General features: G+C 37.9%; 1 protein-coding gene across 2 annotated transcripts in view; it reads left to right on the top strand.

The window, feature by feature from the left end:
- Positions 1-23,692, top strand: part of LOC140727676 (immunoglobulin-like domain-containing receptor 2) — a 141,109-nt gene that overhangs the window by 101,502 nt on the left and 15,915 nt on the right. Inside the window, exons 4-9 of one of the 2 annotated variants that reach the window (XM_073045315.1) lie at positions 553-609; positions 13,455-13,601; positions 15,667-15,831; positions 16,104-16,217; positions 17,929-18,124; positions 19,975-20,596. In XM_073045315.1, the coding sequence (XP_072901416.1) occupies positions 553-609; positions 13,455-13,601; positions 15,667-15,831; positions 16,104-16,217; positions 17,929-18,124; positions 19,975-20,596 (1,301 nt within the window). The remainder of the gene's footprint in view (positions 1-552; positions 610-13,454; positions 13,602-15,666; positions 15,832-16,103; positions 16,218-17,928; positions 18,125-19,974; positions 20,597-23,692) is intronic. The other variant, XM_073045316.1, reaches the window with a different exon arrangement.

Raw genomic sequence — 23,692 nt, 5'->3', positions numbered from 1 at the left:
TTAGAGAAATGCTGAAAGTGTGACTGTGCTCTTGGTTGGGGAGGGTTGTTCATTCTAAGCCATTTTAAGAAGAAACTCTGAAGACATATTCTGACCATTGGTTAAAGAAAATGGACAGATTATTTTATATCTTTGACCACTCTTGCATGCATATACAAACTAATTAAAGTATGCAGTCTAATCTAAATTTCTGAATAATTTGGAATAAAATTATTAGTGACCTTTGTACTAAACCAGAAGGCAAATTTATTGTGGACAATTTTTCCAAATGCCTTTTGGGTGAATTTAGTTTTTCTGTTCTGTCAGTATGATGATCTAAAACTGCAGATTTTATGGAAGGCAATGGATGGAGAATGACATTGATTTGAGCTAATGTAATCATTAGTGTTATTGTGTTTATAATAACCAGCATGCAGTAGTTACAAAGCCTGAACATGTATCTGTGACAGATACAAATTAAGCTGTACTCTTTTCATGCATAGTAATCATATTTCTTTCTTCTCTCTTTCTCTCTCTCTCTCTCTCTTTCTACTTCTCTCTTTGAATTCCTAGGTAGGAGTGAAGTGGTTGCAGATCTGTTACCCAATTTTGATGTAGAGATTATGCCAGGTACTGGTATTTCTCATGAAAACCATTCTCTGCCCCATCCCTTCCTAACAAGCCGTGGACATCATTATGCCGTTTATTTGTATCTCAAAACCTGACATTTAAAGCAAATTGTTATCTTAATGTTTTTCTAACTGCATTGAGATTTATGTATCAAGTGAATCTGACAGACATGGCAGATGCATTAACACAGGAAAGTTTGAGATCTGGCAGAGGAACGGCTACTGCAGATTATATCATAATTTTCAAAATAACTGCAGAATTGAATTAGAAGAGAGATACTTGATTTTCGAAAAACAGGTCTTGGCAAATTATCCCAATTTTATCAGGCTATTTAAAAAAGGAAGCAAAATATTGAGATACATAACACAGAAAATCACTTTCAATCTATATTTTAACTTTACGGGGCCATCTGGGCTTCTGCATGCAGTTTTATCATTTCAGTGATTTTCAGTTATTGATGGGTAGAGGGAGATCCTCTGTAAATTTATCATCACTAACACTGAATACAGTGTTTAGTGGTGGTAGTATGTTTACTCTCCTTTCGAAGGAACAAAATGAATTTTTAAGGAGAGTACACGGTGTAGTTACTGGCTGGGTATGAACTCTTTGCATGTATGTTTTCTGAACTGAAAGGACTGATTTATAAAATAATACAGGCTGGATTTTTGAAATGGTTTGGACAAATTTAAGATAAATTAACCAGGCAATGCAGTTAAAACCTTTTTAAAACTAAAAATGTGATATGTGGAATGGATCACAGCACAGATAAGAAAGAAACCTTAAAAGGTTTTGCAGAGGACAGGATTTTGTTAGCATTTAAGGCCTAAACATTTTTGCACATTTTAGCACATTTTAGAAAAAAAAGGATTAAGTGCTTTGAATTCATGGGCTAGATGGTTTGAGGACTGCCATATACTGTACTAAATCATGTTGCAAACTAGCCTTCAACTTAACCTTATTCAAGATGAAATTAATATATCTTACCTGATAGTTTACAACATAAAATCCATATGTAAATGCCATTTTCACAAACTAGGTTAGCTATAATTTGAATCAACTCCCAAAAGTGTTATCACGAACTGTAGAAAGTGAAACAAGAAAGCATTGATTTCTATTGATTTGGTGGCTTATGTATAATAGTTCTTCACTGCAACAGTTGCTTTAAGATTTGAGGGGAGGGTGCTGTAGCTACTAGCTTAGTGAACTCTGCAACTTGGTGAACTGTTCCAACATTGCACAGTACTGTTGTCATTTTAGGTATTGCATTGTACTGCTGCTGCTGCAAATAAAATACAAATTTCATGACATGTGAGTGATGATAAACTTGATTCTGATGTGGGTCTCTATTGTGCACTGAGAGTGGGAAGGAGGCAGGGAGAGGGGAATCATGGTCGGGAAAAGGGGAATGGAGAGGGGAGGGAGTGGGAAGCACCAGAGAGACATTCTGTGATGATCGATAAACCAATAGTTTGGAATCAAATTACCTTGTCTGGAGTCTTAGGACTGGGTGTGATTGCACCCACACCACCCCCCAGCCTGGCACTCCTTCTCTGCAACCTGCCCCATACCCCTCCTGCAGCACTCCACCCTCACCATTCCCAGCATCCTTTGCTCACACCAGATTTACAAACTCGCTCTTCACTCCACATTGACAAGTACTGTGCAAAAGTCTTGGGCACCTAGCTATATATCTGCTTTGAAGATCCTTACTGCTTCTTGTCTAAGTGAGTGTAATATTCTATGTACAGCTTAAGGACGCAAATTCTATATGATATTGTTGTCATTCAATGACTTTGCTTAAAACATGCACCATTGATAGGTGAATCTTGTGATGAAAACTTCCACAAGGCTATCCTTGAGAACCAAATAAACAGGCTAAGCTCTCAATCTGTTTCTGCTATCTCTTTCTGGAAGATACACATAAAATTATTTCTTTGTCAGGATATTGATGCCTCCAGCAATATTCAGAAAATTGTGGGCACTGCAATCAAGTAAATTTAATATTCCACTTTGTTTAGATGAATCCAAACTTGCTGAGACTAATTATAAGTCCATTTTATTTTTAATTAGTTTTCTTAATAATTATATCATCTGAATTGTAACCTTTTAATGAATGTCTAGCAATATCATTAATGTCCTTTTCCTATTTTGTATTTGATTTTGGATCCTCACCTCCAGTTTATTTTGTAAAGATAATAAGTACTCAGATCTCAGATCATGCCAACCAGCCTCCCTTAAGGATCTTTACTTACTCGGACTGCTGGTAACTTAAAAGTAGGAGTCCTTGGGTTCCCCACTTCACTGGTCCATTGTGAACTAATAAATATTTCCTGTCCAACAATTCATTATTTCACATTCATCTCTATGGAATCCTTTGGTGTAATTATTTCAGATAATGTAGATCAGCAAATCTGCAGATGACACCAAGATTCGGGTGTAATGGACAGTAAGGAAAGCTATCAAAGGTTGCAGCGGAATCTGGACCAGCTGGAAAATGTGCTGAAAAATGGCAGATGAAATTTAATGCGAACAAGTGTGGCTTTGGGAGGAAAAAACAGGGTAGAATGGTGAGCGGCAGAGCAATGAGGAGTGTGGTAGAACAAAGGGATCTGGGAATACAGATCCATAATTCCTTGAAAGCGGTGTTACTGGTAAATGGTCATAAAAGGAGTTTTTGGCATATTGACCTTCATAAATCAAAGTATTGAGTACAGGAGTTGGCATGTTAGTTTGAAACTGTATAAGATGGTGGTGAGGCCTAATTTGGAGTACTGAATGCAGTTCCGGTCACCCACCTACAGGAAAGATATCAATAAAATTGAAAGAGCTCAGAGAAAATTGACAAGGATGTTGCCAGGACTTGAGAATTTGAGTTATAGGGAAAGGTTGAATAGATTAGGACTTTATTCCTACAGCGTAGGAGAATGAGGGAAGATTTGACAGAGGAATGCAAAATCATGAAGAGTATACATTGGGTAAATGTAAGTAGGCTTTTTCCACTGAGGTTGGGTGAGACTAGAGGTCATAGGTTATGGGTGAAAGGTGACCCTAAGGGAACATGAGGGAGAACGTCTTCACTCGGGGATGCGAGTGTGGAATGTGCTGCTAGTAGAAGTGGTAGTTAATAATTTGATTTCAACATTTATGAGAAATTTGGATAGGTACATGAAGGGAAGAGGTATGAAGGGCTATGGTCCAGGTTCAGTTTGAGGGAACTAGGCATTTTAAATGATTGGGCATGGGCTGGATGGCCAGAGGGCCTATTTCTGTGCTGTGGTGTTCTGTGACTATAATTCCGGATGCTTTCATTTGTCTTACACCTGCTTCTAGTTCACATAGCTTGAGAATTACTGCAGTCAGATTTCTGCAGCAATGCTAATTCCACTGGACAACAAAGATTTTGCTTCCTGTATACCTTTAGGTGTATCTTATGAATTTTAGGCTACTGATCATGAAAATTACCATGAAATTTCCCTATCACACAACTTTTTTAAAATAAACTTATGTTTATTATTTCAATTTATAATTCAAGTCAATTAAAATGTTGCCTACAATGTAAGCTGGAAAATTCCCTGTCTTGTCCAGGCATACTTAGGTGGCACGGCTGCTGCATGGCAGGACAGGTTTTGGAAATAATTATTGGGTTCAGGACTGTAAGGATGGAATTTGCTATCACCAGGCTCAAAAATTTCTATGAAGGATTTTGATATTTGAGACAGATGCTTCCCAGAATAACTGATGCCAAGATTAAGAAAAGCATTTTTGTTGGTCCACAAATCAAACAGGTCATCAATGACAGGCAATTTGAAGAATTTCTAGTGGGACCGGAGAAAATCACATGGAAGGCATTCAAGGAAGTTGTTGAAATTTTCCTCGGCATCTACAGAGCACCAAACTACATGCAGCTGGTTGAAAGCATGCTTCAAGCATATAAAACCATGAAATGCAACCTGTCACTAAAGATTCATTTTCTGCATTCCCATTTAGACTTCTTCCCTTCAAATCTTGGTGCTGTTAGTGACGAGCATGGTGAAAGGTTTCACCAGGACAATGCGGTCATGGAGAAAAGATACCAGGGCAACTGGAATCCATCAATGCTGGTGAATTATTGTTGGACACTTAAGCGACAAGTCTCAGACACCGAGTACAAATGAAAATCATTAACAAAATATTTTAACATAGTTGAACTATCACAAAGCATCAGCACCATTATGCAGTTAAACACATTATATTCAATAAAAGTTAATTTGTTATTTCTCCAAGCTCCTACGTGATACAAGTATTCTGAAATTATATTTGTGTTCATCTTCAAGCAGCTTATCATAAACAAAATTCTGAGGAAGCAACACTTTTGAAAAAATTTGTTGTCCAGTGTTCTCTGCCAGAGCATTTCCTATTGATCATAACTGTTGACAAAAAGGAATACTGGTCCAGTTTATTCGTTTACTTTCAATTCTACTTAATGTTATTGTCTTTTCTGGCTGTTTACTTCATAGGATCAAGGACTGTGTATTTGAATAGCAAAACTTTAAATAAGTTCACGGTTCTGTAAGAACAATTTGGTATTAAAAGCACTATGATGCAATCTTGAATGCATAATTATTAGAGCAATGCTACAATTATTACTTAGAATGCTGGAAGATAATGAAAGTGGATTCATAATTTAATTTGCTCCAAGGAAAAAAATAATTTTGCTTTCCCTAATCACACTTGCCGACCATGGATGCAGAATTGCTATTTTAAAAGATCTTACTATGAAACACCTTTTGCTGAAGATGATTACTGATGGATAACATAAATTATAGCATCAGACAATCAAAGTTGATTGAAAATGTGCATTTATATAGTATTCTTATTTACATCCTTCTGAAATATCCCAAAACACCTCTCATTAACATAACTATTGGAAGTATAGTAACTGTTGTTCCGTGGGTAACTGATAGCATCTGTTAGTCTCGCGAGACCATGGATCTGCACCTGGAAAGTCTTGCTTCAGTCCTCTCCAGAGTACAGGCCTGGGCAAGGTTGTATGGGAGACTGGCAGTTGCCCAAGCAGTAAGTCTCCCCTCTCCATGCCACCGATGTTGTTCAAGGGAAGGGCAAGGGCCAATACAGCTTGGCACCAGTGACGTCGCAGGAGTTGCCAGAACGAGGTTGAAGGCAACGTCGGACTGCCTTAGGGACTCCAGCTCTGGATTTGTCCTCAGTGTTTACTCCCGAAACCTTTCTCCAAAGTGGGTATGGCTGCAAGGCAGCAGAGGTTTAAATCAGAGTTTTCCTTCTCTTAGATGGACTGCCTTCCCAGGCTGACGAGCTCCATCTACCCAAATCTGCTGGTAAACACGGGAAGCTATCTTGTGCATTTAGCCCCTGACAACAATGAAATGATTGACAGCATAACCTGGTTTTGTAGTTGTTGTTTGAGGTAAAGTTGTGGGCCCAATCTTAACATGCAATCCTCAACATTGTGGCAACAGAGAGACAAAGCTACAATTTAATAGAATCTTATCTGATGAAGACTATTACAATACGGAACACTGCTTCAGTACTTGCTAAAATTTCAGATAATGGACCAGAATCCTTAAATAAATTTTTGACTCCTGAGATAGAGCAGCATCAACAATCTAAGATTACACTACAGAGAAAGTAAAGATTACTTGAGAGAGAATAAAAACCAGTGCATTGAAGAATACTCAGAAAGCAGCAAAAAAAAATTCCTAACCAGTGATGGCTGGGAAAAGAAGAATGCAGGCCTCTTGATCTGCTTTATACTGATAGTGGTGAAAGTGTGTTTTGTGGTACAATACCTGAAATTCCCAGCTAGAAGCCTCTCTTAATGCGACTCATTAAAATACTAGAACAAAAGCTGCACATTCTGGAAATGTACATTAAAGACAGAAAGTCCTTGAAATATTTATAAGTACATCTGTGGGAAGAAAATGGGGTTTTATGTTTCTGGTTAAAGACCCATTGTCAGAAGTGAGAAGAAGACAAAAGATGCAGAAATAAAGCTTCCTTTATTTCTTTTCTAGTTCTGAGAAAGAATCTTTGACCCGAAATATTAACTGTTTCTCCTCATATGGATGTGGCCTGATCAGGTTGAGTAATTTAGCATTTCTGTTTTTAATTTAATGTTGCTCATCTAGATTGTGGTAAGTATCAGAATGATCTGATCAAAACAAATAATTACAAAAAGAGTACTAGATCTAGTAGCTAGATGTGCCAGCTACAGTATTTTCTGCATGTGTTTTTTTCACAGCATGCTACAATGTCAATAATGGAAAATAAGCAATTACATGATGCAATAATTAACAAATGGAATTGGGTGAGATAATTGAGTTGAACTTCCCATTTATGTTGTCAGTTGACATGATAGCATTCAGTTTATAATTAATAATCTACTCTGTTATGTATACATATTAATTTTAAATTGTGTTTGTGAGCAATTAGGAATCACAAGCATGTTTTTTACCCCAGTGCTAATCTGGTCAATCTCTTTTCAAAGTCTCTTCAGACACCCTCTGTGAAAAATAGTCTACAGCGTAGAAATAGGCCATTCAGCCCAACGATCCGTGCTAATCAAGATTCCCATGAATGTTAGGAATACGATTTTATACCAGAGGATTTTTATCACTGGTCACTGTTTGATTTGTTACAGTTATCTACTTTGGAAAAGGTGTTATTTTTCTCTGAAAAGGTCAAAATTTCTGAATTTTAGGGAACAAAAAAACAAAATGGAATGATTGACACTTTTTCACTTTTTAATGCTGGAAATACACAGCAGCTCAAATATGCACAGAACAGCAGTGTTGGTAGCATTCTGGGACATGAATTTTTGGTGAGTTCATTTCAACTGTCTCTTTTTTTCTGCCTAATCTCTGAGCATTCAGAATATTTTTCTGATCCAAAATCTGCAGAATTTAAAATATGTGATTGAAAAACATTATGCTGGCTGACATGTGACTGGATTCTTTGAGATTTTCATACACATAATGTGAAAGAATATGCCTATTCTAACATCAAAACCTCCCCAAGTGTCCTGTAGCTAAATGAGCACTTTGACACGGTCACTTACGTAATACAGGAAAGCTAACTGACTGACAATTTGAATTTTACAAAGGACAAAAAATAATGAACAATGTTTTTACTAATCATGGTTCAGAAAGAAATACTAAATTTGGCATCAACAAAGTATAGTATCTTTTTTAGGAGTTTCTGTTTCTAAAGGTCATCAGTAAAATAACCAATGGCTGACTACTATTTCTATGTTGTACTCCTGTGCAGCGTGACTTATAATACCTATGGACATGGTGAATATGGAGAGTATTCAAATATACCACTGAAAAAACTCTCTATTACAAGAGGTGCAAATTTGAATTCTCTATTGAAGGAGTTTACTTTTTTCTCATTCTCTCTGTTGATGATGGAAATGAGGCCATAGAGCTTGTTCCCCCCTTATTTATGGATGGATTACCATTTTGCTATAGGAAAACCATAAGGCATAGGAGCAGAGTTAAGCTATTCAGCCCATGGAGTCCTTTCTCCCTTTGATCATGACGGATACATATTTCCCTCTCAATCCCAATCTCCTGCTTTCTATCCATAACCTTTGATACTTCTACTAATCAAGAAACTATCAATCACCACTTTAAATATACCCAATGACATGGCCTTCTCAGTCATCTGTGGCAATGAATTCCACAGACTCACCACTCTGTGGCTAAAGAAGTTCCTCTTTATCTCTGGTTTTAAAGAAACATCCTTTTATTTAGAGGTATGCCCTCTGATCCTAGACTCTCCCACTGTTGGAAACATCCTCTCCATGTCCACCCTATCCAGATGTGTCAATATTCAATAGGTTTCAAGGAGATGCCCACTCATCCTTCTAAACTCCAGCAAGTACAAGCACAGAGCCATCAAACACTCCTCATTTGTACATTAAGCCTTTCATTCCCAGGGTCATTATCATAATCCTCTGGACCTCTCCAACCCCAGCACATCCTTCTTTAGATATAAGGCCCAAAACTACTCACAATGTTCCAAATGTGGCCTGACCATTGCTTCAGCATTATGTGTTTGTTTTTCTGTTTTAGTCTTCTATAAACAAATACTAATATTGCATTTGTTTTCCTAACTACCAACCTACAGGTTATCCTTTAGAGAACCCTGCATAATTACCTTTGTACCTTCAATTTCTCAGTTCTGTCCATATATAGAAAATAGTCTATACCCTTATTCTTTCTGCCAAAGTGGATGGCCATCCACTTCCCTGTGTTGTATGCCATCTACCACTTTTCTGCCCATTCCGCCAATCTGTCTTAGTCCTTCCTGAGCACACCCTATCCTTCCACTTATCTTTGTATCATCTACACACTTGACCACAAAGCCATCAATTCTATCATCCAGAGCATTAACATATACAGTGCCTATAAAAATTATTCCCCGCTCTTGGAAGTTTTCATATTTTATTGTTTTACAACATTGAATCACAGTGATTTTAATGTGGGTTTTTTTGAAACTGATCAACAGAAAATGACTCTTCCGTGTCAAAATGAAAACAGAACCCTACAAAGTGATCTAAATTACTGTAATTACAAATATAAAACACAAGATAATATTTTGCAGAAGTATTCACCCCCTTCACATCAGTATTTAGCAGATGCACCTTTGGCAGTAATTACAGCCTGAGTCTGTGTGGATAGGTCTCTATCAGCTTTGCACATCTGGACACTGCAATTTCCCCCCATTTTTCTTTACAAAACTCTGTCAGAATGCATAGGGATCATGAGTGAACAGCCCCTTTCAAGTTCAGCCACAAATTCTCAGTTGGATTGAGGACTGAACTCTGACTTGGCCATTCCAAGACATTAACTTTTTTGTTTTTAAGCCATTCCTGTGTAGCTTTTGCTTTATGCTTGGGCTCATTGTCTTGTTGGAAAACAGATCTCCCAAATCTTCTCCAAGTTAGTTCTTTTGCTGACTGCATCAGGCTCTCCAGGATTTCCCTGTATTTTGCTGCTTTCATTTTACCCTCTACCTTCACAAGTCTTCCAGGGCCTGCTGCAGTGATGCAGCCACCACCACGCTTCACAGTAAGGATGGTGTGTTTTTGATGATGTACAGTGTTTGGCTTACACCAAACATAGTGTTCAGTCTGATTGCCAAAAAGCTCAATTTTGGCTTCATCAGACCATAGAACCTTCTTCCAGCTGACTTCAGAGTCTCCCACATGCCTTCTGGCAAAGTCTAGCCTGGATTTCATGTGAGTTTTTTTCAATGATGGCTTTCTCTTTGCCACTCTCCCAGAAAGCTGCAACTGGTGAAGCACCCGAATATCAGTTGTACGTGCAGTCTCTCCCATCTCAGCCACTGAAGCTTGTAACCGTTCCAGAGTTGTCATAGGTCTCTTGGTGGCCTCCCCCACTAGTCCCCTTCTTGCATGGTCACTCAGCTTTTGAGGACAGCCTGCTCTAGGCACATATGCAGCTGTGCCATATTCTTTGCATTTCTTGATGATTGACTTAACAGTACTCCAAGAGATATTCAGTAACTTAGAAATTTTCTTCTATCATCTCCTGACTTGTGTTTTTCAATAACCTTTCTGTGGAGTTGCTTGAAGTTTTTTTTTTGTCTTTATGGCATAGACTCACCAGCAGTTGGTCTATTTTTACTACAATCAATTGAAACACTTTGACTGCACAGTGGTCTCCAAAAACAGATCTCCACTTAACTAATTATGTGACTTCTAAAACCAATTGGCAGCAACAGTGATGATTTGATGTGTTTTTAAAGGGGGGGTGAATACTTAAGCAATTATTTTGTGTTTTATATTTATAATTGATTTAGATAGTTCTGTAGAAATCTCTTTTCACTTTGACAAAAGAGTTTTTTTCTGTTGATCAGTGTCAAAAAAGCAACATTTTATCCACTGTGATTCAACATTGCAAACCAATAAAACATGAAAACTTCTGGGGTGCGGGGTGCAGTGAATACTTTCTATAAGCACTGTAACTTTAAAAGTAGCAGACCCAACTCCAACCCCTGTGGAACACCGCTAATCACTGGCAGCTAATCAGAAAAGGCTCCCTTTATTCCCACTCTTTATCTTCTTCCAGTCAGTCCATTTTCTATCCGTGCTAGTGCCTTTCTGAAAGGCTCCTATCTAATTTAGCCTCATCGGAAGCACATTTGGGCCTTCTGAAAATCCAAGTAAACAACATCTACTGGCTCTCCCTTGTCTATCCTGCTTGTTACTTATTCAAATAATTCCGATAGATTTGTCACGTGAGATTTCCCTTTAAGGAAACCATGCCGACTTCCACCTATTTTATCATGTGCCTCCAAGTACCCCGAAACCTCATCCTTAATAATGGACTCTTGTGAACCATTGAAGTCAGGCTATAACTGGCTTATAACTGCGTGTACTTTACTTCCCTCATTTCTTAAACAGTGTTGTGACATTTACAATTTTTCAATCCTCTGGAACCATTCTAGAATCTAGTGATTCTTGAAAGATCACTATTTCTGCCTCCGCAATCTCCTTAGCCAACTCTTTCAGAACCTTGGCGTCCAGTCCATCTGGTCCAGGTGTCTTGTCCGCCTTAAGACATTTTAGCTTCCCAAACACCTTCTCCATAGTAATAGTGAATGCACTGACTTCTGCCCCTGACATTCTTGTATTTTTAGCACATTGCTGATGTCTTCCACAGTGAAGATTCTTGCAAAATATTTATTCAATTTGCTCACTTTTTTCTTCCCTGTTATTTCTCTACATCATTTGCCAACAGTCCAATGTCATTCCTGCCACTCTTTTATATATCCGAAAAACCTTTTGGTATCTTCTTTTATATTATTGCTTAGCTTACTTCACGTTTCATCTTTTCTCTCCTTGTTGCTATTTTTAGTTGCCTTTTACTGGTTTTTTGACTAGTGATATTCCACAGGGGTGGCGTTGGGTCCACTACTTTACACATTATATGTTAGTGATCTAGATGATGAATTAATAAGAGTAGGGAGGTGTTGATGAGGCTCTATGGGGCACTGGTGAGACCCCATTTGGAATACTGTGTGCAGTTTTGGGCCCCCTATCTTAGAAAGGATGTGATGATGTTGGAGAGAGTTCAGAGAAGATTCACTAGGATGATTCCTGGATTGCAGGGACTAACACATGAGGAGCGTTTGTTGGCTCTTGGATTGTATTCATTAGAGTATAGAAGAATAAGAAGGGATCTCATAGAAACATTTCGAATGTTGAAAGGGTTGGACAAAGTAGATGTGGAAAGGCCATTTCCCTTGGTGGGTGAGTCCAGGACAAGAGGTCACAGTCTTAGAATTAGAGGGTACCCATTTAAAACAGAGATGAGGAGAAATTTTTTTAGCCAGAGGGTCGTGGATTTATGGAATTCGTTGCCACATACAGCTGTGGAGGCCCAATCATTGAGGGTGTTTAAGGAAGAGATTGATAGGTATCTAATTAGTCAGAGTATCAAGGGATATGGGGAAAAAGCCGGAAATTGGAACTAGATGGGAGAATAGTTTAGCTCATGGTGGAGTGGTGGAGCAGACTCGATGGGCCGAATGGCTTACTTCTGCTCCTTTGTCTTGTGATCTTGTGAATTGAATGGCCTGCAGCCAAGTTTGCAGATGATACAATGATAGGTGAAGGGATAGGTAGTTTTGAGGAATGAGATGATCTACAGAAGGGTTTGGGCAGATTAGGACACTGGGCGAATGAAGTGGCAGTGTAGAACTCAATGTAAGGAAGTCTGTGGTTATGCACTTCGGTAGAAAAAAATAAAGGTGTGGACTATTTTCTAAACGGAGTGAGTTCAGAAATCTGAGATGCAAAAGGACTCGGGAACCCTAGTGCAGGATGCACTAAAGGTTAACTTACAGGTTGAGTCAGTAGTAAGCAAAGCAGATGCAGTGTTAGCATTCATTCTGAGAGGGCTATAGTATAAAAGCAAGGAGATAGTCTGAAGGCAATGAGATCATTGAAGGTGATGTTGTACTTTATTATCAATGTCTGCTTTCCCCAAGAGCATGCTCATGAGAAATGGGAAGTGTCCACATTTTTCAGAGTTTTGCTGTGATCTTTTATTATTAGAGGCCAGTGTGGTGCAGAAGTGATAAACCTATAGTCTTATTGGAGGATTTCTTCCAGGCCTTTGCAGATGCGTACATGTATTTTAGCTTGCGACGTTGAGCTGAACAGATTCCGACTTGCGTTCCCTGTGTGAGTCATGTCTGCAGACATCTCGCAAAGTAGCTGTCCAGCAACCTAACAGGTTATTGTGATTGGTCTCATGACCAAAGCTTAAAGAGAAGGAAATCAGCTAGGTGCTGGGGAAGGGCAAAGATAAACTTAATTAAAACTGTAGGACGAGAAAACATTCAAACATCGTTTCTATGTAGCTCTGGCATATTGATCCCCAAATTTACTTTTGAATAAACATCTGGGGTGGCATCAACTTTTCCCCTGATATCCATCAAAAAATACTTTGAATAATGTTCCTTGTACAATCATTTCCCAACCATATTCCAGTACGAATAACAGATTACAGAATTATGTATCATAGTTTATTTTAAGAACAATCAACTTTGCAGGTATACAAAATGTTAGAAATGTTTTTTTTATTTAATTACTTTATGAAACACATAGGAATTTAGAAAAAGGAAATAAAATCTATACTGAGCAACACAGTTTTTTAAAATGTATGTGAATAATCATTAGATTTTATAGTATATTAATTAGATAGAAAGTTATTTAAAGCATGCCATGATAGTGTGGTTTTTATTTAGCCATTCTTGCTGTATAATGCATTGTGAAATATTTTGTATTACAGAATGGGCATTTGTTGGTTTAGTGCTCTCTGGATCCTTTCTGCTCCTTATTCTTCTTGGTGTGTGTTGGTGTCAGTGCTGCCCTCACACATGCTGTTGTTATGTTCGCTGCCCTTGTTGTCCAGAATCCTGTTGTTGCCCTCAAGCCTGTAAGTATACCTTTCCACCCTACAACCGTTAAAAAGATTTTTATCTTATTCATTTTTCTCTACATTGGTGTTCTGGTATTTTAAAGATTTTTAATTTGGTTTAACATGCATTATAAGGAGGACCACATTTTTCCCTATTTACACCTGCCATGGAATGTGACTGGTTCAGTAAATTTCCAACGTTTCCATAAACTATACACTAACCAGAGTGGGAATTGTGTCGACTGAATATAGCAATGAAACTGCTAAAAAGGATTTCATCAGACAGATGTCTTTACGTGATGTTACAGCTAAAATAAAAATGTATGGGAACATTTTGAATCATGTAAAACAAAATACAAATCTTAAGACACCATAAAAATCACGCTTGCAGGATGGTCAAAAAATGGGTTTAAAAGCTTCCAAAAGCTTTATCTGTTAACGAAAGCTGAATTAGAAATGTTATTGTAAGAACTATACACTCAGTGGCAACTTTATTGGTGTCACCTAATAAAGTAGCCACTGAGTGTATGTTCATGGTCTTCTGTAGTCCATCCATTTCAAGGTTCAACGTGTTGTGCATTCAGAGATGCGTATCTGCAAGCCACTGTTGTAATGCATAGTTATTTTAGTTACTGTTGCCTTCCTGTCAGCTTGAATCAGTCTGACTGTTCTCCTGTGACCTCTCTCATTCACAAGGCATTTTCTCCCACAGAACTGCAGCTCTCTAGATTTTATTTTGATTTTTGCACCATTCTCTATAGACTCTAAAGAATGGTGTGTATGAAAATTCCAGGAGATCAGCAGTTTCTGAGATACTCAAACATCTGGCACCAACAATTATTCCATGGTCAAAATCACTTAGGGTGACACGGTGGTGTAGTAGTGAGCAAAATGCTTTACAGTACAGGCAACCCGGGTTCAATTCCCGCTAATGCCTGTAAGGAATTTGTATGTTCTTTCCATGACCGTGTGGGTTCCTCTGGGTGTTTCGGTCCCCCCCCCTCCACAGTCCAAAAATGTACTGGTTGGTAGGTCATTGTAAATTGTCCAGTGATTAGGCCATGATTAAATTGAGGGATTCCTGGGCAGTGTGGCTCGAAGGGCTGAGTGGGCCTACTCCATGCAGTATAAATAGATGGATGGACGGATAGATAGATAGAAAAACCAATAAATCACATTACTTCCTCATTCTGATGTTTGGTCTGAACAACAACTGAACCTCTTAACCATGTCTGCTTGCTTTTATGCATTGAGTTGCTGCCACATGATTGGCTGATTAGATACTTGCATTAATGAACAGATGTACCTGTGTACCTAATAAAGTGGGTCCACTGGGTGTGCACCAAAACTCCAAACAATGCAACATTTAATCATAATTTTTTTTGGATTGACATGTCTAAGATCCCTCAACACTCAGTTTGCTCACCAGTTCAGTATGGTTGGTGATCACAGACTCTGTCTGTGCTATGCCAAGGTTGGAGTGTATTTGGAAGGGAGCTGGGATATTGGTATTTAAATTGAAATGACATTGGCAGCATCAGAATATTAATGATGATATCTGGTTTGGATGGTGGTGGTGGGGAAATTTTGGAATGGGGGAAGAGAGGAACCTTGGCCTCGCAGTCAGGAGAGAAATAACAGATAACGGGCAGATACAAATGGAAGACAATGGAGCGTCAGTGCAGAGTTTATAGAATATGCAGCAGGGGTGGGATTAGGGCAGAGTAGCAGGCCATTGAATCTTGCATTCTAGTCTGTTGCGATGATAGGAAGTCCACAATGTCCTTGGAGTGTCCGATGACAATGGTTCCCAGGAAAACACAGTCCAAGTTCTTCTGTAGTGCTGCAAAAGGAATATCATATGGGAAATAATATCACCCTGTTTGATCCCAGTCTGAAAGTCATATCAATAACGTTTGGTGACTTACATTGGGAAATGGCCAGTTGTGTTTCTTGAATGACAAAATATTCCAGAAATGGGTTCTGTTATACTTCATCCTGGTAATCAGCAGGCAAATATATATGTACAAGTAGGCGAGATGATTTTTTCTAAGTTTTAATACATTTAACCTCTTTTTATCAGTATATATAGCTGGAAAAGCAGTAAAAGCTGGACATCTTCCGAATGTTGCAGACTACCCACCATACTACATTCCCAGTGTTTCTAGGATACCAATCACACCAAGTATAATTGATACAAAGTCTCTGCCTCCACCAGCACATGTCGACACGGACATAGGGGAATCTGGTAAGGAGAACTTCTCTCAAAACAAAGGTCAACTTAAAGACATAGACATCATCATTATCAATTTGTCTGTGTATGATATTAAACTGCCACAATGATACAAGTCAGCTTCTTGAACCTTTTTAAAATTGTGGTTTTGTTCTGTCACAGAGAAACACATAAAAAGTAGTAACTGCAAACTTCTACTTACAGTACTATAACTTGTTTTTATAAACAATTGGCCTATTGACGTACTTGAGGCCAGGGTTTCTTTAAATTTTCGATTTTCTCCTCAGTGCGCAGCGGATACAGAATTCAAGCTAACAAAGAGCAAGACTCCATGAAAGTCCTTTACTATGTGGAAAAGGAGCTGGCACAGTTTGACCCCTCTCGGAGAAAGTATGAACAATGTACGGGTTACAAGTATTGAGATTTAAGTGATGATCATGGTTGATTTCTTGTTGCTTCAGCAAAACACCAGTTTTCATAGAACCTTCAGCCACTCTTATCTTATTTCAGTCTGAATCATCATAACAATTTAGGTTCAGTTCTCAATAAGTCTTACAATTAAATTGCCTTATGTTTTCCCTGAATCCAAAATTTTCTATGGAACCTTCTGGTTTTTGAAGTATTTTATTTGAAATGCAGACTTTCAGGCAACCTGGATTTCAGGATATAATAAATCGACTACGATCAAAGTTACTTGTTTGTAGTTACTTCAAAAACCTATTGAAACATTTAAGGTCTCCCTGATATTTATACATCTGTGAATTGTTCACCAATATCTCTGTTGTTTTAAATATAAGATAGAAGTACTGAACAATTAGTCATCCCTAATACTACAAAATAAACTGAATATTGCAATAGCAACTTCAAAGCTTCCAAATGTAATAAAACTTGGCAGGTATATGATCAGTGATCTAATGAATAGAAGTGAAGAAGAAATTGACATGTAGGTGAACTGTACAGCACATGGTAATTTAGTTCAGTGCAGGAAACCAGGAGGTGAAACAAATTAATGTGAAGAATGGATATTCACATGCAATGGTGTAACTTTAAGGGGGAGTGGCACAGGTGCAGAGAAACCAAACATATTTGTCACACAAATATTTGAAGAAGGCAGGTTAATTAATCAATTAATAAAGTAAATAGAATCCAGGCATTTATAGATAGAAACACTGAATTCAAAGGTTGGGACTGTTGCTAAACCGTTTACAAAATGCTGGCATGTCAACTTTAGTGATGTTGTGAAAATTTAGGAGAGGCTAACAGAAGAAACAGTTCTTTACAAAACAAGTGATTAGAGTTTGGAATTCTTTGTCTCATTTTTGGTGAAAATAGATCCACCAAAAAGAATAGATTTTTTAAAAAGAGAATTGGGAGATTGAAGGATGAAAGTTGTCAGAGATGTGGTGACAGAGGTTGGAAGGCCTAGGACTAGCTGAAGTGATCACTGAAAGATCAGGATGGGCTGAATCACCAGTGTGGGTGTTGTGCACTTCAATACATGAGCAACTATAGTTGATGATAAGCACTTAGTCCTTTTTGTAGCCATTATTGCTTTCCGAGATATTTTGATCTGGTGACTGATATGGTTCTTGGGAAAATGTATAAATAGCTTGTTTTACAGATTTGATTCCACAGTCACTAACCTCATTGTTGGAATCTCTACTCGTGCTGGATCTCAAACTAATGTGCTGTGATTTGTGTGTGGCTGTTTGAATTTCAGTGCAAATCTGTATGCTTCTAAAGACATTTGATGTGATTATTAGTTTACACTTGGGACATCAGTTTTTTAGATTTTTCACAGCCTTTATAATTTCAACATTCGACTTGTGAACAATGATCTGGCACTAGATATCTGTTCCACAAAGAGCAGAATGATATATGAAATTGATGCCATTGCACGTTTACTGAAAGAACATTTCTGTGGGAAATCCCAGCCTTTACTGTTTTTAATTGAGCTCAGTGTCTCTTTCCCTTTTCACATGCAAATCAGCATCAGTGATTTGAATTTTGAACTAGTTCTTGAAAAGATCTATGTTGTTTTTGTTTGTAGCATTAACCCATCACAGAAGTATTAGAAAGATAATATAAATGATCTGTATTTGTATTATACAGCGAGCAACATGTCAGAGTTAAGTTCACTGCATGATCAGAATGCTGATTTCTGCCAGAACTTCTGCCAAGCTCGAAAACAAATGCAATCTCCAGTTACTGACCAGGATGTTGACTTGGCATTCAGGGCTCAGCTCATGAGAGAGTCTGGACATTTCAGGAGCAGAGCAAAGAGAGACATTGAACGTTGCAGTAGCAGGTACAACAAAAGCAATTTACAATCTGTATTAAAGTTGTCACTATAACCTTTGCAGCCATCTTTATTCTTGGACATATTATTTCCATCAAATATCCTTCTCTCAAAAGTTGAAAATTGGCATTCATGTCTTAAATGTGACCAAGAGTTTATAAACATTCCTGCAAGTGAGTTGGACAAAACAAAATACACAAGTAGAAAACAGTTACAAATACATTTGAAACTAACCTTAATACTTTTAGAGTCAAAGAACAGCACAGTGTAGAAACAAACCCTTTGGTCAAAGTCAAAGTTGAATTTACAAGTATGTGTGTGCACAAGTGAAATGAAAATCTTCCTTGCAGCAGCATCACTACAGGCACATAGCATTATTTAAGGAGCATTCACAAGAGAAACTTAACAGAATTTTTTTCAAGATAGAACACAATTAGAAGAAAAAGGTTTATTTTAGTGCAAAGTAACCAAAGTGGCCATAGTATTACTAAACTGCAGTGATAAGGGTTTTGCCAGTTGCGTCAAGAACCGAATTGTTCAAGGGAAGTAGGTGTTCTTGAACCTAGTGGTGTGGGGCTTCAGTATCTCCTCCCAATAGTAGCTGCAAAAAGATGGCATGGCCCAGATAATGAGGATCTTTAATGATGGCTGTTGCTGTCTTTAGATACTATCAATAATAAGGAACGATGTGCCAGTGATGTATTGGACTAAGCTCATTACTCTCTGCAGCTTCTTACATTCCTGTGCATTTGAATTGCTGTACCAGACTATGATACAGCCAGTGCTCATGTCCATGGCAGCCATTGTACATATCTATGCTAATACCATTTATCCTCATTATGCCTGTTGCCTTCAATGTCTTGGTGACTCAGGTGCCTGTCCAGATGCTTCTTAAACATTAGAAGAGCATCTGCTCCACCATCTCAGAGCCTTCCAGTTTCCAACCACCCTCTATGTGATTGAATTCCTCCTCAGATCCCTACCAAAAACGATCTCTCGCATTGAACTTAGGCCCTCTTGTCTTAGACACTCCCACCAAAGGAAAATGATTCTTACTGTCTTCCCTGTTTATTCTCTAAATAATCTGTTCTGGGGATAACAAAGCCAGCTTATTCAATCCATCCTAATAACTAAGATGCTCCAATCCAGGCAACATCCTGCTGAAACCTCTCTGCACCATCTCTAGTGCAATCATATCTTTCATAAAGTGTGGTAAACGAAACTACACACAAAACTACAAGAATGCCTAATCAATGTTTTATAATGTTGTTATATGATGTTCTAGCTCTTGTAGTCAGTGCCACAGTCAATAAATAAATGTGATCATTGTTAAATCTCTGAAGTACTATGCTGCAAAGTAATTCTCTATTGTATAATTTATATACTTACAAATTCTGAAGTCTCACGATAACATTAAAATCGTTGCTTTTTGCAATTTTTACCTAACATGTGAAAGGGTATAAGTGGATCTAATGAACACTGGTTCTAATGAAAGAAAATTGCTATTTGTCCAAGTTCTAATCAGAATAGTTCTGATTTTTGCACACACTTCTGAATACAAATGGAACTTATCTGTAACATTTCATGTTTCATTTCCAAGAACAATGTATTTAATTTATATTCTGTAACTTCAAATTCTGAGCACACTAATAAAGTTTCTTACTCCAAGACTAAGTTTAAAATGAGATCTATCAGGAATGGTGAAACCTCTAAAATCAGAATAAGTTTAGAGTATGTATATAATTCACAAATTCACATGAATTTCAGTAGTAATATTTTGCCATTTAATAGCTGTATATTAAAATAAGTTCATTCTGAAGAGCTATAAAAATGCTAAGAATATTTTAATTATTCACTAGGTCACGGTCTCGATCTTGTGACAGACAAAGAATTGAACTACATGACAAAGAACTAGCAAATTCACTAGATGAACTTGAAGAATTTGCAGAATCTTATCATTACAGAGGGAGGAGAGGTAATTCACTTGAGCCAGAACGACGGGAGAGAAAAGAGGCTGACAGAGGGCAGTATTACAGAGCACTCAGAGATCGATACCACTATCAAGGGAGCTCCTTGGATGATTATTACAACAAAAGAAGTCGGAGCAGGAACGAGCTATATGAAGCTGACCAGGGATATGTTTACAACAGTCAGAGGAAAAGAGATAAGCAGGAAGAGTGCCCATTAAGGTGTACAAGCGATGGTGGTAGAACCTATGATGATGCTTTCATGAACAGTATTCTGGAGAAAAAGGCCAAATGTAAACCTTACAATGAAAGTTACAGCAGTGAAACTCCTTCCAAAACTAGTATTAAGCGAGTAAATGACCATTACTATGGGAAATCTCCAAGTTACAAGACAGAAGAAGAAGAGACATTACCTCCATACACTGAAATGCATTTGCAAAAGGTTAAGCCAGAAGAACTGCCAGCGAGGATCTACTATCATGAGCGAAAAGAGCAAACAAGACAGAAGAAAGCCGTAAGTTCTTTGATTTCTTTCAAGAAAATGTCAAAGAAAATCTACAGAAAATGCTGGAGGAGCTCAGCAAGTCAGGCAGCGTCTATGGAGGGAAATAAACTGTTGACATTTCAAGCTGAGACCCTTCACCATTTCCCTACATAGATGTTATATAACTTGCTCAATTCCTCCAGGATTTTGTGTATGTTGCTCAAAATTTCCAGCATTTGCAGAATTTTTGTGTAAAAAAAATACCTTTAAGGAACTTGCGCAGCTTCTTTGAAATATATACATTTAAATTAGATAGATAGATAGATAGATACTTTATTCATCCCCATGGGGAAATTCAACATTTTTTTCCAATGTCCCATACACTTGTTGGTATTGTTGGTAAACTTAGTTTGGTATTGTTTTGTGCTTATGAATCTTGTGCTGATGTAGTCTGTTAGTTCTGATGAACAATATTTTCCCAACTTTAATGAATTGCAAAATATCTAAAGTCAAGTACCTCAGTGTGACTGATAGAGTGGATACATCTAACCATGTTCCACTCTGAGTTAAAGTACAAATTTATCAGCTTGGTTCTTCACATTGGTAAAAATGTGAAGTTAGTTTGAAATTATCTTTGCATGGGATTCATGGTAGACTGTGAAACTATTTTTGTAAATGGCATCAACATGAGAGATAAAAACATTGAAGTTTTACCTGTTAACTTATGTTTTTAACTTATGAAGTTTTACCTGTTAACAGATCTTCATCTTCATCTTTAACAATGATACCGTACTATTAAGATTTTTTCCAAACAAAGAAAGTGGCCTGTTAGATTTAGAAACAATAAAAATTATGCAGTGATCTATTTTTATATTTTATAGTTATTGTAACAATTTTGAAATTGTTATTTTTATTTACTTTAGAATAAACTAACTGTGATGCTAGCTATGAAAATATTCCCCTGCAGTCTCTGTAGAAGCTTATCATTAAAATTACTTGAAGAAGCAAAAGAAACAGTTCCAGCCTCATAGGTTGTATATTTAAGCACTGCCTTTGACCACAGACAGCACTGACCCTGGCAAGAAACCAACTATGAATAACTGATTGCCCTGCTCTAGTCACTAGCAGATTGAGCTCCACCTGAAATATTCATGATACTTTAATAATCATCTGTGTTACTCTGTTACTTTGTCTACCTCAGGAATGTATGAATTCCACAGCAGTCAAAACTCTTCCTTTAACAATTTAATACTCAGAGCTTCATTTACCATAATCAAACAATCCTTATCTGAAAAGATGTGGCATTCCTGCTATGTGGCATCACATAGGAAAGTAAGTACCACACACCTAAATTCACTCCTGGGCTTGAGTGCTATTTGTGTGTAACAAGAACTGGCTGGAGCAGATTAGGAAGGGAAAACAAAAATCATGTTTGTGGAAATGGTGTTTGTTGTCAATCACTGATTATCAGGTACATTATCCTCTCAGGGCTGCTGGACTTGGTCCAGGTGGGTCCTTTTCCCTGTCCTCTGCCTTGGTAATCATCTGGAATGTCTTTTAGTTTTTCTTGGCATTCGAGATGGAACAAGTTCAAAGGGCCACAAGTCACCAGAGAATGGAGGCAAAAGTGTACCCGATGTTACCTTTATCCTGATGACCATTTTCATGTCAGGCAATAGATGGACCCAAAGTATGTGGATACCAAGTGTCACTACGTAATGAGGTTCTACTTGTCCTTAGTGTTGTGGAAAATAGGCCTGGCCCCTCTACTATGCAACACCCCAATCAGTTGGACATTATCACACTACCTGTCCTTTGTTGAAGAGTTCTTCTCAGTAAAAACCTTTACCACAAGTCTATCAGTCAGTGGTCAGTGCTGAATGTACTACAGACACTTAAGGACTGGGGCACTATGGATTCTGTAGATTTGTTCCCTGAGCAAACAGTCCAAACCAAATGACAGAGCTGACCAACAAGCCCCAAGATCTTGCATGGCTGACATTAAAATGTGCCCTCCAATCAGAGCCTTCCCCTGCAGATTGCATATCATCCCCAATGCCCTTGGGATGACTACAATGGAGAAGGGTTGGTCACCAACCTCTTTGCAGACTGTGGGTTTGGAGATGGTGTAGATGAATGTAAGAGTTCTGTCCCAGTTCATCTCCAGCAGCTGTGTATCAAAGGACTGTATGATCCATGGGCGGTTCACAGAGACACACACTGAGACGGACATCAGTTGCTGCCGGAAGGTCATCAACATGGTGAATGATGCCATTTGGTCTGCCCAGAACCTGTTGGTCTTCCAGCACAGCGATATGTCTGTAAGGGAATACCATAGAATGGCACAGTCCAGGCTGTAGGAGTACATGCTGAGTTGAGTGCTTCACTCCCTCGAACTCAGTGCGACCAATGTTAAGGCAGTGTGGGGATTGTCCTTTCACTGCTGCAGATAGAGGAATGGAGTTGAGTGCGGAAGCCCCTTGACCAATGAAAGCAGTATAACCTCAGGGAGACACATGAATGGCAATAGTGCTGTTAGTGTTTATTTTTCTCTGTAAGTTTCTGCATGTAACAACTATAAATGCAAAAGGTTTCCTCCATTGTATTTATTTTTTATTTTGAATAAAATCTATTTTTGAAATATTTTAAAAAATCTGCATGGAGTTTGCACATTCGCCTTGTAACGGTATAGATTTCCTTCTGGTCCTCCAGTTTCTTTCCAGAATCCAAAGACATTCAAGTGTGGTAGGTTAACTGACTGCTGTAAATTGACTCCAATATAGGTGAGTGGTAGAGTCTGGGGGGAATTACTGAGAATATGGTGAGAATAGAAAATAGAATTATTGTAGGGTTTGTGTTAGTGAATGTTTAATAGTCAGTGCCACCTTATTGGACTGAAGGCCTGTCTCTGTGCTGTATTAATTGACTAATTAATTCTACAAAATCTTCACATTTTTCTGTTGTCATTCTTGATCATGTTTTTCTATTATACATGTGAGCAGAATCTCTACTTGTGTTTTTCAGAATTTTAAATAACCCAGATATCAATGAGATTTCATTATAAATATTCAGTATCTAATTTACCTTATTATGGCTGTTAGTTGGTATGGACATGGTTTAGCTGAA

The sequence above is a fragment of the Hemitrygon akajei genome, chromosome 5, assembly GCF_048418815.1.
Source record: "Hemitrygon akajei chromosome 5, sHemAka1.3, whole genome shotgun sequence".
Taxonomy (NCBI): Eukaryota; Metazoa; Chordata; class Chondrichthyes; order Myliobatiformes; family Dasyatidae; genus Hemitrygon; species Hemitrygon akajei.
Note: the sequence above shows the minus strand (reverse complement) of the source record. Positions and strands in the feature narration are given on the sequence as shown.